The sequence below is a fragment of the Malaclemys terrapin genome, chromosome 4 (assembly GCF_027887155.1).
Source record: "Malaclemys terrapin pileata isolate rMalTer1 chromosome 4, rMalTer1.hap1, whole genome shotgun sequence".
NCBI classification, from domain to species: domain Eukaryota; kingdom Metazoa; phylum Chordata; order Testudines; family Emydidae; genus Malaclemys; species Malaclemys terrapin.
Window position 1 is genome coordinate 51,319,149 of NC_071508.1, and position 15,043 is coordinate 51,334,191.

The window sequence follows — 15,043 nt, forward strand, 5'->3', positions numbered from 1 at the left end:
GCTTGAATTTACCTTTCTCAATGTCTTGTGGAAGTAATAACTCTAACTTCTTGGAGAAAGTAGAGGTAGTGATGTCTGAAATTCAGAGAACAAGGGAGAAGGCATATCTAAGAGTGCTTGCTGCACACATCCTTTGTTCAAGACAAATGGTTCTCATACATGCTGCCTACATAGAGAAGAATCTTTACTGGCATTGGGGATCATGACAATTTCAGGAGATGGTTGCCTGGACACAGAGATCCTAGTCAAGGGTGCACCTGCTCAACATGAAAAAGAATCAAAGAATAAAGTTCCTCTGAAAAGCAACCTTAGAGTCATCACCTGCCTTTGCTTATTGGAAAGAGAGTGTGATGAACTTTCATCGTGACCCCACCTGCAGTCTGCAGCTGAGAAAGAGAGTGCTGCCTCTATGAAAGTGGCTACCATCCCAATAGACTTGCCATTGGACATTAGCCATTTTCTGTTGTACTCTTTTGTACATGACGACTTGAACGCTCCCTTCATTTCTTTCTGCAAAAGGACCACAACCAGCATAGTATGACTGTCTTTTGTATGACATATTAAACTCAGGTACTGACCATTTATGGTCATGAAAGATTTCATAGCACTTTTCTCAAAAGTTAGAGGTGGCAACCGTGATGTCCTGACCTAATTTCTTTGTGAAATGTACATTCGGCTTCATAAACACTTTTCGGAGTGTCATTTGAAATGGTTATTCCTTCCCTCCTACTCCTTAAAACACCCTGTTGGGTAATGTTGCTGACACAGAGTAGTTGCAGTACTCCACCCCAGAGATGGCTGCATTTCTTGGTGGGTGAGTAATCCATGTTTAAATAAACTGTAAAACATGACGCCATTGAAAGACACTGTATAAATACTGTAGGAAGTTTTACTGTATTTTCAGTGCCCTGTTTGGCCCTATTTTATTACCACAATAAGCGTAATGCCCCTACTCCATTTGTTACATTCTTAGATCTGGTGCGATGAACAGCTCAGTGGTGTAGGGGAGAATATATAGAGAGAGGTTTAATTATTATCACAAAACACCACCACACACGGTAGCTTTAATCCACCTAACTCCTCTTTTCATTAAGAACTAAATGTCCAGTTCTTTCGCAGAATCTGTGCAAAGCTGTACGTTCTCATAAATTAACATACTAGGTCAAATTCACTTTAGTCCAACTCCACTGAAGTAGGCTTACTCTTCTCTTAAATTATTTGCAATAGGTTTGGTACATATTGCACATATTTTCCTACTCGTACTGTGACCAGCAGCATTCTTTCGAGAGAGCCAATGTTTCAACATTCAGACTGCCTGAACTGAAGCAGGCTGAAAGGAATGACCCAAACTGGAACTTGATCAGAACACCTGGGCTTGGATCCTTCTTCTTGCCTCACTTGCCGTAGGATCTTACAGAGCTCAAGTTTACATTTCATCTGAACAATGGGAAGTCTCCAGCCGGGCAGCAATCCCTAGCACCATGGTAGGGCACTGGTTCAGTACTGACTCAGGGGACTAGGCCTCAAAGGTATTTAGGCACTGAGCTTCCATTGAAATCAATGGGAGTTAGATGCCTAAATACCTTTGAGGGGCTGGGCCATAGTCAATTGCTCCCTGCAGGGCCGGCTCCAGGCACCAGCCGAGTAAGCTCGTGCTTGGGGCGGCAGATTGTACGAGGCGGCAATCCGCCCAATCCTAGGGCAGCATGGCCGCTTTTTGTTGTTGTTGTTGTTCTGCTCTGGCTGCCCCCTCCCCGCTGGGGCACATCTGCAGTTCTGGGAGTCCCCCTGCACTCTGGCTCCGGCCACGCCGCAGGTTCTTTTTTTTTTTTTTTGCTTTGCCGTTTTTTGCTGCCCCATTTGTTTTCTTTTGTTTGTTTGTTTTTGTGTTTTTTTTTTTTACTTGGGGCAGCAAAAAAGCCTGTGAGGGGGCTTTCTCCCCATCACCTGCAAGGCAAGGGAAAGAACCCCAATTAGTCATACTCCACACTTGGGAGTGATTAACTAATTGCCTCCTGGCCAAAGGAAGCAGAGCAAGACATTTTAAGTAGACTGAGGGTGCTCAGGTGGGGACAGACTACAGTGGACACCGGTTTCTGATGGAGCAAAGCCCTAGCAGCAGGGTTAACAGACAGGAAGCACCAGAGGAAGAACTCTACAGGAGTGGGTTAGGCCTCTGCAGGAGAAGTCCTGAGGCAGGGCCAGCAAGGGAACTACAGTGGACCCTGAGGCTGCAGAAGAGGTATTAGTTTGAAGATCTGATTGGCCTTTCATTTGGACTTCTTCATGTTATCCCTGAAAGGGGGTTAAATTTCCATGTGCCTTGGTCAGATGGCCATGCCACAGCGTACCCAGAAGGGGCGAAGAGGAAGCCTGAGAAAGGCCATTGAAGGGCAGGGAGTGAGCCCAGTAGGTGAGGCCAGAGACAAGGACCCTGTGCAAGGAAGCATGAGGGGTGCCCACTAGGTGAGTATGTGCTACTAGTACTACACTGCCCCTGAATCCTTCTCCACTCTCCATACCAATACTTTACCTGCCTCTTTCATTTTCTTTTTTCTGCTCTGTCTCATACCTTCACCCATACTATTTCACTCAATCTCTCTCAGCCACTTCCTTTTTCACCCCTCTTTCTCTCCGCAGCTCCCTGGGTTTGAGTGTGGTGGTCTTGCCTCATTCCCTCTGGGTTACTGTGAGTTCTGTATCTGATGGGACGTTTTACCTTCACTTGTCCTCTGGACACTTTCAGGGGAGCATGTGCTGGTTAGGGAAGCCTCGGCTGTCACAGCTTTTCTCTCCATCCCTGCCAAATCGGAGAGAGAAACACATATTAATAAAGAGCTGTAGAACAACTTCTCATCACTATCCACATGGCAATGGCCAGCGGAAGCTAGTGGGCCATTGTGCTAGGTGCTATACTGACACAGACTACAAAGATGTTCCCTCCCCAAAAGCACTTAAAATCTAAACATTTAAAAGACAAAACTCTAAAGGTTAAGTTCTTACTGGCCGTGAAAAATGCATCACGGGCCGTGAAATCCCTTCTTCCCCATGAAATCTGGTCTTCTGTATAGTATAGGGTAAAAGTACACCAATTTTACAGGGGAGACCAACGTTTCTCAAACTAGAGGTCCCAACCCAAAAGAGGAATGTGTGTGGGGGGGTCACAGTATTGCCACCCTTACTTCTGCCCTGCCTTCAGAGCTGAGTGGTCAAAGAGCAGCAGCTGCTGGCCAGGTACCCAGCTCTGAAGGCATCACCCCATTAGCAGCAGCGCAGAAGTAAGGGTGGCAATACCAACCCCCCCCCCACAATAACCTTGTGACCCCTCCACTCCCCCTTTTGGGTCAGGACACTTGCAGTTACAACACCATGAAATTTCAGATTTAAATATCTGAAATCATGAAATTTATGATTTTTAAAATCCCATGACCATGAAATTGACCAAAATGAGACCGTGAATTTGGTAGGGCCCTACCTGTGGGGGTTACACAGCCAGTGCCCATTGTGCGCTGTGGAACAACTATTATTTGCATTGCCATAGTGTCCAGGAGACCCAGCCACAGATCAGGACTCCCCTGTGCTAGGGGCTGTGCACAGAACAAAAGGTCCCTGCCTCAAAGAGCTTGCAGTGGACCAAATTCTGCAGCAGAACTCCCAAATTCCACCAACAGGGTGAATTCCTTGGAAAATTCTATGGCTACTGAAACAGTCCACAGGGTCCTGATTGAGATGAATGGGACAGATCACACCTCTCTCAGCCATTTTTCCTCAAAGCCATTGTTTCAGGCTCTCTGCAGACTCAGGTAGGTGACACTGCATCTGTTTCCATTTTCTCCATCATCATAAAACCTATAAACATATCTGTTCCAACAGGAAAATTCAGATTATGAAGAACAGTTCTGGGGCAAGGACTCAGTTCCCCAGCAAACCCCGCAGCCATGGGATTGTGGAATACCCTAGACCCTGTGTCTAGCTGTAGCAGAATTTGGGCCAGCCCAGGTTCCGCCTTCACATATTACCAGCCCAGCTAACATAGCCTCCTTCCCTGCACACAGTCCTTCCACTCCACACCTCTGCCTGCTTCTTACTACTCCTTCACAGCCCCATGCTGTCCCCACCACAGTCCTTGACTTTCCCCTACCCTTCAGCTCCTGACACCAGACCTAAAGGATGAGCAGAAATGTGAGGGGGCATGGAAAGGTTACAGCATATGTGGGGGTTGAGGGGTAGAGAGTGGGGATATAGGAAAAAATAAGGGGATTGGGAGAGCCTGGAAAGGGGGCCAGGATGCCTCTCCAGATAGATTTCCCCTAGGGTGGGAGAGGATACAAAGCAAACAGGGCTACTGGAAGTGAAGGAGAAGAGAGCAAGGGACTTGGCAAAGGTGTCTGGTGCATCCAACCAGCTGAGAGCAGAAGATGCCCAGAGGTACACTTAGTCACACCCACTAGGCCCCATGTCTCAGAGAACGTGGAAGCGCAATACACTCCCATGCAGTATTGGGACGCAGAGCTGTGTTGATGACTGTGCAGTCAGTGCATTGCCTGCATAGCCCTAGTCTCTGCAGCAGCGAGCAAAGGCCTCCCTGTAAGATTCTGCCCCCTCCCGACAGCATGGTCTCTTGGGGAGCCCAGTCTGGGGAGTGCTGTGGAAACAAGGGCTTCCATTTACCTTCAAATGAAGGACCCTGAAGTCTTTTCAGGGTTGTGCAAATGATCAGTGAGGCTGCTTCGCTGAATGGGTATTCCTTGTACTGCTCAGAAATGTTTTCCTGAGACTCGATGCTCTCCAGCATCATTTCCACGGTGTGGCGGTGAAATGAAATGAAGTCCCCTTCTCCGCAGCGTCTGCATTTGTGAGCCTGCCCTTCTAGATAGCTCACACACTTGAGATGTAAGGCTTTCTTCTGGCTCTTCAGCCAGCACTCGTAGGCCGCTTCCTGCAGCATTGGCATGCAAAACGCCATGACGCCGCATTGTATCACCAGCTGCTCTTGCTTGATTCGATTATAAACAGAAGAGCGGATATCTGAAAGATAACGTGGATTTATCCATCCCCTCTCAGCAAGGCCAGCATTTGAGCACACAAAGCTCTGTTTCTGCTGCAGCCACTGATGCAACTGTCCACACTAAAGGTGTAACACGGCCCTGGGGGGTGGGTCATTGGTGGTCGGGATCAAACCTAGGACCACCAGATCTGAAAGTATGAGACATTACTGCCTGAGCTAAAAAATTCAGTCCTTAGCCATGGATGTAGCAGGCTCCTCAACCACCAGATTTGGGCCAGAGTTCCACACTGTATGAATTATCACCACTTGGCTATACACCAGCGGACTACAAAATAACCTCATCCACTTTAATTCACGCCTGTTGCTATTGTTGGTGCCAGACTTGCACCGAAATAACAAAAGATGTGTGGTGATTTCTGTGCCAATCTGTGTGTAGACAAGCTCTTAGACACTGTAGGGAAAGTTTGGTGGAATCTAGGTGAGGTAGAAGGAGAATAGAACAAAATAAAAAATTCAGGTAAGATATATTAGCTCATACCAGCCTGTTTTGACCTCTGTTCGTCCTCACAGTATGTTAGGGGTTTTTGAATGACTATATTTTAGTGCTTTAATGTATATGCTGCCACATCATGGTTATTATTGTTTGTATTAAAGTAATTCAACAGAGATCTCAACTGAAATGAGGGTTACATTATCCTGGGACTGCATAAATGCAGTAATAAAAGAATAAATGTAATAAAAGAAAATCCCTGCCCCAATGAGTTTATAATCTACATATGAGTCAGAAAAGTGGGGGACGGGAAACTGAAACACAGAGAGATGAAGTGACTTGCAGGTCAGTGGCAGAGCCAGAAGTAGAGCTTAGGTTTCCTGTAAGTGTCAGGCCAGTTTCCTATCCTCTGGACCCAACTGTCTCTCTCTAGATACCGCAGGAGTGACTTGAACTCATTTACAATAGCATTCCTAATGCTGCAACAGCTGAGTTTTTTGTACAGAATTTTCCTTTATTTTTTTAAAGAAAAAAGGCATTGATGATTACCCTGAAACAGATGCTTCTCAGGAGTTTATTTCAAAGTGTGATGCGAGATTCCATTGTGTAGGCTGTGACTGTCAATAGATACATTTAAGATGTAAGAAAGTACTAAAAACTACAGGCAAAAAAAATCTAATGATCTGTACAGTTCCTTCCTACTAGAGACAGCCCCTGCACTTTATGTATGTTAACAAGAAGGATTCACAGAGCACTCTGGAAAGATCACAAAGAACACAGACAAGGAGCAGTGGGATTTCAGCACACTCTGATGCCCCCAGTCTCTGGCCAGCTCCACGTACCTGAGTCTTGTCCAATTGGTCTCACTGTCCCGGGGCAAACAAGTAACTCTGTGGAGGGCATATCCTGTGATTGTGCTTTCTGGGAGTCCTTTCTTTTATTAAATCTCTTGAAGATGTGGGAATCCACCAGGGCTGCAAGCGTCTGATTCATCTTCCTCTTGGTCCATTCGGGAAGGATGTGGAGCAGCAGCTCAGTCGTGAAAGTCAGCCCGATGATAGCCGCACATTTCACTACCAGCTGCTCCGAAGAGCTCATGTTGTCTAACTCAGCCAGTGCGATGCCTACCGAAAACAAGTCATTCAGTAAATCATCACTTCTCCATGCTGGGTGCTCCTGAGAGACCAAGACAGTAAGATTACAGTGGTTAGCTTTAGCGTTGGGAGTGAGAGGAGGATGGATGTCCTGTCTGGATCCTGTCCTTTTTACCCTACAAATGAACTGACCTGAGGAAGCTAACACGTCAATTATCTCTTCTGAAAGCTGCCTTCACCAGCAACTACTGATAATGGGCAGTCACAGGGAATTCACAGCCGGGGTAGAGACCGTCGAATCGTGGAAGTCAACGAATGGCTACGCAGGTGGTGTCGGAGAGAAGGCTTTGGATTCTTCGACCATGGGATGGTGTTCCAAGAAGAAGGAGTCCTAGGCAGAGACGGGCTCCACCTAACGAAGAGAGGGAAGAGCATCTTCACCAGCAGGCTGGCTAACCTAGTGAGGAGGGCTTTAAACTAGGTTCACCGGGGGAAGGAGACCAAAGCCCTGAGGTAAGTGGGGAAATGGGATCCTGGGAGGAAGCACAAGCAGGAGAGCGCAAGAGGGGAGGACTCCTGTCTCATGCTGAGAAAGAGGAACGATCGATGAGTTATCTTAAGTGCCTATACACAAATGCAAGAAGCCTGGGAAACAAGCAGGGAGAACTGGAAGTCCTGGCACAGTCAGGGAACTATGATGTGATTGGAATAACAGAGACTTGGTGGGATAACTCACATGACTGGAGTACTGTCATGGATAGATATAAACTGTTCAGGAAGGACAGGCAGGGCAGAAAAGGTGGGGGAGTTGCGTTGTATGTAAGAGAGGAGTATGACTGCTCAGAGCTCCGGTATGAAACTGCAGAAAAACCTGAGTGTCTCTGGATAAAGTTGAGAAGTGTGAGCAACAAGGGTGATGTCGTGGTTGGAGTCTGCTATAGACCACCAGACCAGGGGGATGAGGTGTACGACGCTTTCTTCTGGCAACTAGCAGAAGTTGCTAGATCGCAGGCCCTGGTTCTCATGGGAGACTTTAATCACCCTGATATCTGCTGGGAGAGCAATACAGCGGTGCACAGACAATCCAGGAAATTTTTGGAAAGTGTAGGGGACAATTTCCTGGTGCAAGTGCTGGAGGAACCAACTAGGGGCAGAGCTTTTCTTGACCTGCTACTCACAAACAGGGAAGAATTAGTAGGGGAAGCAAAAGTGGATGGGAACCTGGGAGGCAGTGACCATGAGATGGTCGAGTTCAGGATCCTGACACAAGGAAGAAAGGAGAGCAGCAGAATACAGACCCTGGACTTCAGAAAAGCAGACTTTGACTCCCTCAGGGAACAGATGGGCAGGATCCCCTGGGAGAATAACATGAAGGGCAAAGGGGTCCAGGAGAGCTGGCTGTATTTTAAAGAATCCTTATTGAGGTTGCAGGAACAAACCATCCGGATGTGTAGAAAGAATAGTAAATATGGCAGGCGACCAGCTTGGCTAAACAGCGAAATCCTTGCTGATCTTAAACGCAAAAAAGAAGCTTACAAGAAATGGAAGATTGGACAAATGACCAGGGAGGAGTATAAAAATATTGCTCAGGCATGCAGGAGTGAAATCAGGAAGGCCAAATCACACTTGGAGTTGCAGTTAGCAAGAGATGTTAAGAGTAACAAGAAGGGTTTCTACAGGTATGTTAGCAAGAAGAAGAAAATCAAGGAAAGTGTGGGCCCCTTACTGAATGAGGGAGGCAACCTAGTGACCGAAGATGTGGAAAAAGCTAATGTACTCAATGATTTTTTTGCCTCTGTCTTCACGCACAAGGTCAGCTCCCAGAGTGCTGCACTGGGCAGTACAGCATGGGGAGAAGGTGACCAGCCCTCTGTGGAGAAAGAAGTGGTTCAGGACTATTTAGAAAAACTGGACGTGCACAAGTCCATGGGGCCAGATGCGCTGCATCCGAGGGTGCTAAAGGAGTTGGCGGGTGAGATTGCAGAGCCATTAGCCATTATTTTTGAAAACTCATGGCGATCGGGGGAGGTCCCAGATGACTGGAAAAAGGCTAATGTAGTGCCCATCTTTAAAAAAGGGAAGAAGGAGGATCCGGGGAACTACAGGCCAGTCAGCCTCACCTCAGTCCCTGGAAAAATCATGGAGCAGGTCCTCAAGGAATCAATTATGAAACATTTAGAGGAGAGGAAAGTGATCAGGAACAGTCAGCATGGATTCACGAAGGGGAAGTCGTGCCTGACTAACCTAATTGCCTTCTATGATGAGATAACTGGCTCTGTGGATGAGGGGAAAGCAGTGGATGTGTTATTCCTTGACTTTAGCAAAGCTTTTGATACGGTCTCCCACAGTATTCTTGCCGCCAAGTTAAAGAAGTATGGGCTGGATGAATGGACTGTAAGGTGGATAGAAAGCTGGCTAGATCGTCGGGCTCAACGGGTAGTGATCAATGACTCCATGTCTAGTTGGCAGCCGGTTTCAAGCGGAGTGCCCCAAGGGTCGGTCCTGGGGCCGGTTTTGTTTAATATCTTTATTAATGATCTGGAGGATGGTGTGGACTGCACTCTCAGCAAGTTTGCAGATGACACTAAACTAGGAGGTGTAGTAGATACACTAGAGGGTAGGGATCGGATACAGAGGGACCTACACAAATTAGAGGATTGGGCCGAAAAAAACCTGATGAGGTTCAACAAGGACAAGTGCAGAGTCCTGCACTTAGGACGGAAGAATCCCATGCACTGCTACAGACTAGGGACCGAATGGCTAGGTAGCAGTTCTGCAGAAAAGGACCTAGGGGTCACAGTGGACGAGAAGCTGGATATGAGTCAACAGTGTGCTCTTGTTGCCAAGAAGGCTAACGGCATTTTGGGCTGTATAAGTAGGGGCATTGCCAGCAGATCGAGGAACGTGATCGTTCCCCTTTATTCGACATTGGTGAGGCCTCATCTGGAATACTGTGTCCAGTTTTGGGCCCCACACTACAAGAAGGATGTGGAAAAATTGGAAAGAGTCCAGCGGAGGGCAACAAAAATGATTAGGGGTCTGGAGCACATGACTTATGAGGAGAGGCTGAGGGAACTGGAATTGTTTAGTCTGCAGAAGAGAAGAATGAGGGGGGATTTGATAGCAGCCTTCAACTACCTGAAGGGGGATTCCAAAGAGGATGGAGCTCGGCTGTTCTCAGTGGTGGCAGATGACAGAACAAGGAGCAATGGTCTCAAGTTGCAGTGGGGGAGGTCCAGGTTGGATATCAGGAAAAACTATTTCACTAGGAGGGTGGTGAAACACTGGAATGCGTTACCTAGGGAGGTGGTGGAGTCTCCTTCCTTGGAGGTTTTTAAGGCCCGGTTTGACAAAGCCCTGGCTGGGATGATTTAGCTGGGAATTGGTCCTGCTTTGAGCAGGGGGTTGGACTAGATGACCTCTTGAGGTCCCTTCCAACTCTGATATTCTATGATTCTATGATTCTATGAATTCACACATTGGATTTTTGTACTGACCATGAGTTGATCCAGGAGCCACCATAACTGCACAGTACCTTGATTTGACTGTAGAATTTATTAGGAGGGCTGTGTTTATATTAATTCTTAATAGTTTGTCATTTAAATGAGACTTAAAGCGGCTTCCCAGAACAGCATCAGAACTCTGCTGCACCGAGCTAGAGTGCCAACTACTGGACTTGAGGCCTGGCATGACTCCAAGAGCAGACCAGCGTATTCAGGGATTAGATTGGGGCAAAAAGAGGGGAGAACCTTTTACAGTACAAACGCCAGAAGAATGCCTGTTAAGCAGACTGTAGTGAGACTGAGTGGCCACCCTCAAAGCTGGAGAGCAAGGGACCACTAAACTCCCCCTAGTGGGCAGAGCTAAATCTGCCACTCCCCCCTCACCAGAAGTCCTGGGGCGGGACAGAAAGTATAAAAGGAGAACCCCAGAGCTCAGTTGGGGCTGGAACACTGGAGGGAGCAGCAGATGTATTTTAAAGAATCCTTATTGAGGTTGCAGGAAAAAAAATCCCGATGTGTAGAAAGAATAGTAAATACGGCAGGAGACCAGCTTGGCTTAACAGTGAAATCCTTGCTGATCTTAAACACAAAAAAGAAGCATATAAGTAGTGGAAGATTGGACAAACGACCAGGGAGAAGTATAAAAATATTGGCATGCAGGAATGAAATCAGGAAGGCCAAATCACACTTGCAGTTGCAGCTAGCAAGAGATGTTAAGAGTAACAAGAAGGGTTTCTTCAGGTATGTTAGCAACAAGAAGAAAGTCAAGGAAAGTGTGGGCCCCTTACTGAATGAGGGAGGCAACCTAGTGACAGAGGATGTGGAAAAAGCTAATGTACTCAATGCTTTTTTTGCCTCTGTCTTCACAAACAAGGTCAGCTCCCAGACTGCTGCACTGGGCAGCACAGTATGGGGAGGAGGTAACCAGCCTCAGGGGAGAAAGAAGTGGTTTGGTTCAGGACTATTTAGAAAAACTGGATGAGCACAAGTCCACAGGGCCGGATGCACTGCATCCAAGGGTGCTAAAGGAGTTGGCGGATGTGATTGCAGAGCCATTGGCCATAATCTTTAAAAATCCATGGTGATCGGAGGAGGTCCCAGATGACTGGAAAAAAAGGCTAATGTAGTGCCCATCTTTAAAAAAGGGAAGAAGGAGGATCCGGGAAACTACAGGCCAGTCAGCCTCACCTCAGTCCCTGGAAAAATCATGGAGCAGGTCCTCAAGGAATCAATTCTGAAGCTCTTAGAGGAGAGGAAAGTGATCAGGAACAATCAGCATGGATTCACCAGGGGCAAGTCATGCCTCAGTAACCTAATTGCCTTCTATGAGGAGATAACTGGATCTGTGGATGAGGGGAAAGCAGTGGATGTGTTATTCCTTGACTTTAGCAAAGCCTTTGATACGGTCTCCCACAGTATTCTTGCCGGCAAGTTAAAGAAGTATGGGCTAGATGAAAGGACTATAAGGTGGATAGAAAGCTGGCTAGATCATCGGGTTCAACGGGTAGTGATCAATGACTCCATGTCTAGTTGGCAGCTGGTTTCAAGCAGAGTGACCCAAGGTTGGTCCTGGGGCCGGTTTTGTTCAATATCTTCATTAATGATCTGGAGGATGGTGTAGACTGCACTCTCAGCAAGTTTGCAGATGACACTAAACTGGGAGGAGTGGTAGATACGCTGGAGGATAGGGATAGAATATAAGAGGGACCTAGACAAATTAGAGGATTGGGCCAAAAGAAACCTGATGAGGTTCAACAAGGACAAGTGCAGAGTCCTGCACTTAGGATGGAAGAATCCCATTCACTGTTTCAGACTATGGACCGAATGGCTAGGAAGCAGTTCTGCAGAAAAGGACCTAGGGGTTACAGTGGACGAGAAGCTGGATATGAGTCAACAGTGTGCCCTTGTTGCCAAGAAGGCTAACGGCATTTTGGGCTGTATAAGTAGGGGCATTGCCAGCAGATCGAGGGACGTGATCATTCCTCTCTATTCGACATTGGTGAGGCCTCATCTGGAGTACTGTGTCCAGTTTTGGGCCCCACACTACAAGAAGGATGTGAAAAAATTGGAAAGAGTCCAGCGGAAGGCAACAAAAATTATTAGGGGGCTGGAGCACATGACTTATGAGGAGAGGCTGAGGGAACTGGGATTGTTTAGTCTGCAGAAGAGAAGAATGAGGGGGGATTTGATAGCTGCTTTCAACTACCAACCTGAAAGGGGGTTCCAAAGAGGATGGATCTAGACTGTTCTCAGTGGTATCAGATGACAGAACAAGGAGTAATGGTCTCAAGTTGCAGTGGGGGAGGTTTAGGTTGGATATTAGGAAAAACTTTTTCACTACGAGGGTGGTGAAGCACTGAAATGGGTTACCTAGGGAAGTGGTGGAATCTCCTTCCTTAGAAGTCTTTAAGGTCAGGCTTGACAAAGCCCTGGCTGGGATGATTTAGTTGGAAATTGGTCCTGCTTTGAGCAGGGGGTTGGATGACCTACTGAGGTCCCTTCCAACCCTGATATTCTATGATTCTATTTCTCTTTTAGGGAGCTGGAATCTCAACATGATCCCAGACTAGCAGGGCCGTCCTTAGGCATAGGAGGCTACTTAGGGCACCTGAAAATTTAGGGCACCACTGGGTCTTAGTGTCCCCCTCCTGCCTCTTCCTATCCCTGTTCTGACCCTTCCTGCAGGCTCCCATAGCTGGCTGCTGCAGCCTGGTGACTCTTACTCCGGAAGGGATCTAGTAACTTAAAAGTGAAAAAGTCTTCCACCCTACCAGACCTATTAGCACAACACTGAAACTGTTAAAGAGCCATTCAAGTGGTAATGAACCCATTTAACAGGCATTTGGCAACCCCTACGTATATATTGTCAGTTTCTGAATTTGCTGACAAAACCAGTTGTGCATTACTATAATATTTACTCAGAACATGTTAGTCTACAGGACCTTAGTTTAAAATTTGCTTTAAAAATATTTCATTAGTGAGTTGGTGAAGATTCATAGATTCTAGGACCTGAAGGGACCTTGAGAGGTCATTGAGTCCAGTCCCCTGCCCTCATGGCAGGACCAAATACTGTCTAGACCATCCCTGACAGACATTTATCTAATCTACTCTTAAATATCTCCAGAGATGGAGATTCCACAACCTCCCTAGGCAATTTATTCCAGTGTTTAACCACCTTGACAGTTAGGAACTTTTTCCTAATGTCCAACCTAAATCTCCCTTGCTGCAGTTTAAGCCCATTGCTTCTCGTTTTATCCTTAGAGGCTAAGGTGAACAAGTTTTCTCCCTCTTCCTTATGACACCCTGTTAGATACCTAAAAACTGCTATCATGTCCCCTCTCAGTCTTCTCTTTTCCAAACTAAACAAACCCAGTTTTTTCAGCCTTCCTTCATAGGTCATGTTCTCAAGACCTTTAAGCATTCTTGTTGCTCTTCTCTTGACCCTCTCCAATTTCTCCACATTTTTCTTGAAATGCGATGCCCAGAACTGGACACAATACTCCAGTTGAGGCCTAACCAGCGCAGAGTAGAGCGGAAGAATGACTTCTCGTGTCTTGCTCACAACACACCTGTTAATACATCCCAGAATCATGTTCGCTTTTTTTGCAACAGCATCACACTGTTGACTCATATTTAGCTTGTGGTCCACTATAACCCCTAGATCCCTTTCTGCCGTACTCCTTCCGAGACAGTCTCTTTCCATTCTGTATGTGTGAAACTGATTTTTCCTTCCTAAGTGGAGCACTTTACATTTATCTTTGTTAAACTTCATCCTGTTTACCTCAGACCATTTCTCCAATTTGTCCAGATCATTTTGAATTATGACCCTGTCCTCCAAAGCACTTTGTTACCTCAAGGGGAAGAAGGTAACGCTTCAAAGGAAATACTAGAGAGATGGTAGAGGGAAGATATAACAGGGAAAGCCCCTTTTCTCAGAAGCTGCAGACTCGGCTCCCTTCCATGTCTGTCACCGGTGGATTTAGCTACCCATAAAATATAATAAAATAAAGAAAAGACAAGATAATATGGTGCAAATAAAGGTAAGTGTATTAGGGATAAAAGGTACAGAGAAACTAGGGAAAATGGGGGGAGAAATACAAGAATAACACAGTGAAACAGCAAAACCATAAATCAGTAAAATAGTGGATCAGTGACTGACTCTGAGAGCTTGGAGCTCAGGCCCATAAACCCTCCCGTGGGATTTTACAAAACAATAAATAATACCCCAACACGGAAACCTTTCTCCTATTGCTCTGATGCAGCAGATGTCACGTACAGGCGTGATGCCCAGGACCTACAACTCTTGGACTGATTTAGAGTCCTTGAGGAGGAACACTGGGGAGTCCAGACGACTGATGGTTCTCGTCGCTGGCGAGGAGACCCTCTGGGATGATGGACACCAGGAGATGCAGGATATAGGAATGACGATGACAGGACTCCTCTTCCTCAAACACACTACAGGATAGATGTTGTTCTTCGATCTCAACTCTGGAGCTCTGCGAAGACCCGACCGTGTACGAACTGTCGCTGGAATGGACAGCCCCGCGCAGGCGCTGAACAAGACCTTATAAAGCCTTTTTGGCGGGAAGAGTTCTGAGGTGATGGAATGCTTCTGAGGTGATGGAACACTGAGGGTTGGACTTGGCGGGAAAAACCGGTTCTGACTGGTTTAAGCTAGAGTCTGTGTAGCAAAATAAGTCCCCTCTCAAAGATGGAGTTCAAAGTTAGAGTTCATGTACTCCATTTTGAATTTCAGTTTTAAAGTCAGTGGTTCACTTCAGTATTTTAAAAACATCTTATTGATAGCTAAGTGAAACAGTATATTCCATCTAACAACTTGCAATCCCTCCCAGTTTGGAATCATCTGCAAACTTAATAAGCGTACTTTCTATGCCAATATCTAAGTCGTTAATGAAGATATTCAACAGAGCCAGTCCCAAAACAGACC

General features: G+C 46.5%; 1 protein-coding gene across 1 annotated transcript in view; it reads right to left on the reverse strand.

Annotated features, from left to right (window-relative positions):
* LOC128836133 (adenylate cyclase type 10-like) overlaps positions 1-15,043 on the reverse strand; it is a 76,552-nt gene that overhangs the window by 17,871 nt on the left and 43,638 nt on the right. Inside the window, exons 19-23 of the mRNA XM_054026150.1 lie at positions 6,341-6,622; positions 4,672-5,028; positions 2,720-2,800; positions 171-257; positions 13-75 (exon numbers count right to left, since the gene is read on the reverse strand). Of these exons, the coding sequence (XP_053882125.1) occupies positions 13-75; positions 171-257; positions 2,720-2,800; positions 4,672-5,028; positions 6,341-6,622 (870 nt within the window). The remainder of the gene's footprint in view (positions 1-12; positions 76-170; positions 258-2,719; positions 2,801-4,671; positions 5,029-6,340; positions 6,623-15,043) is intronic.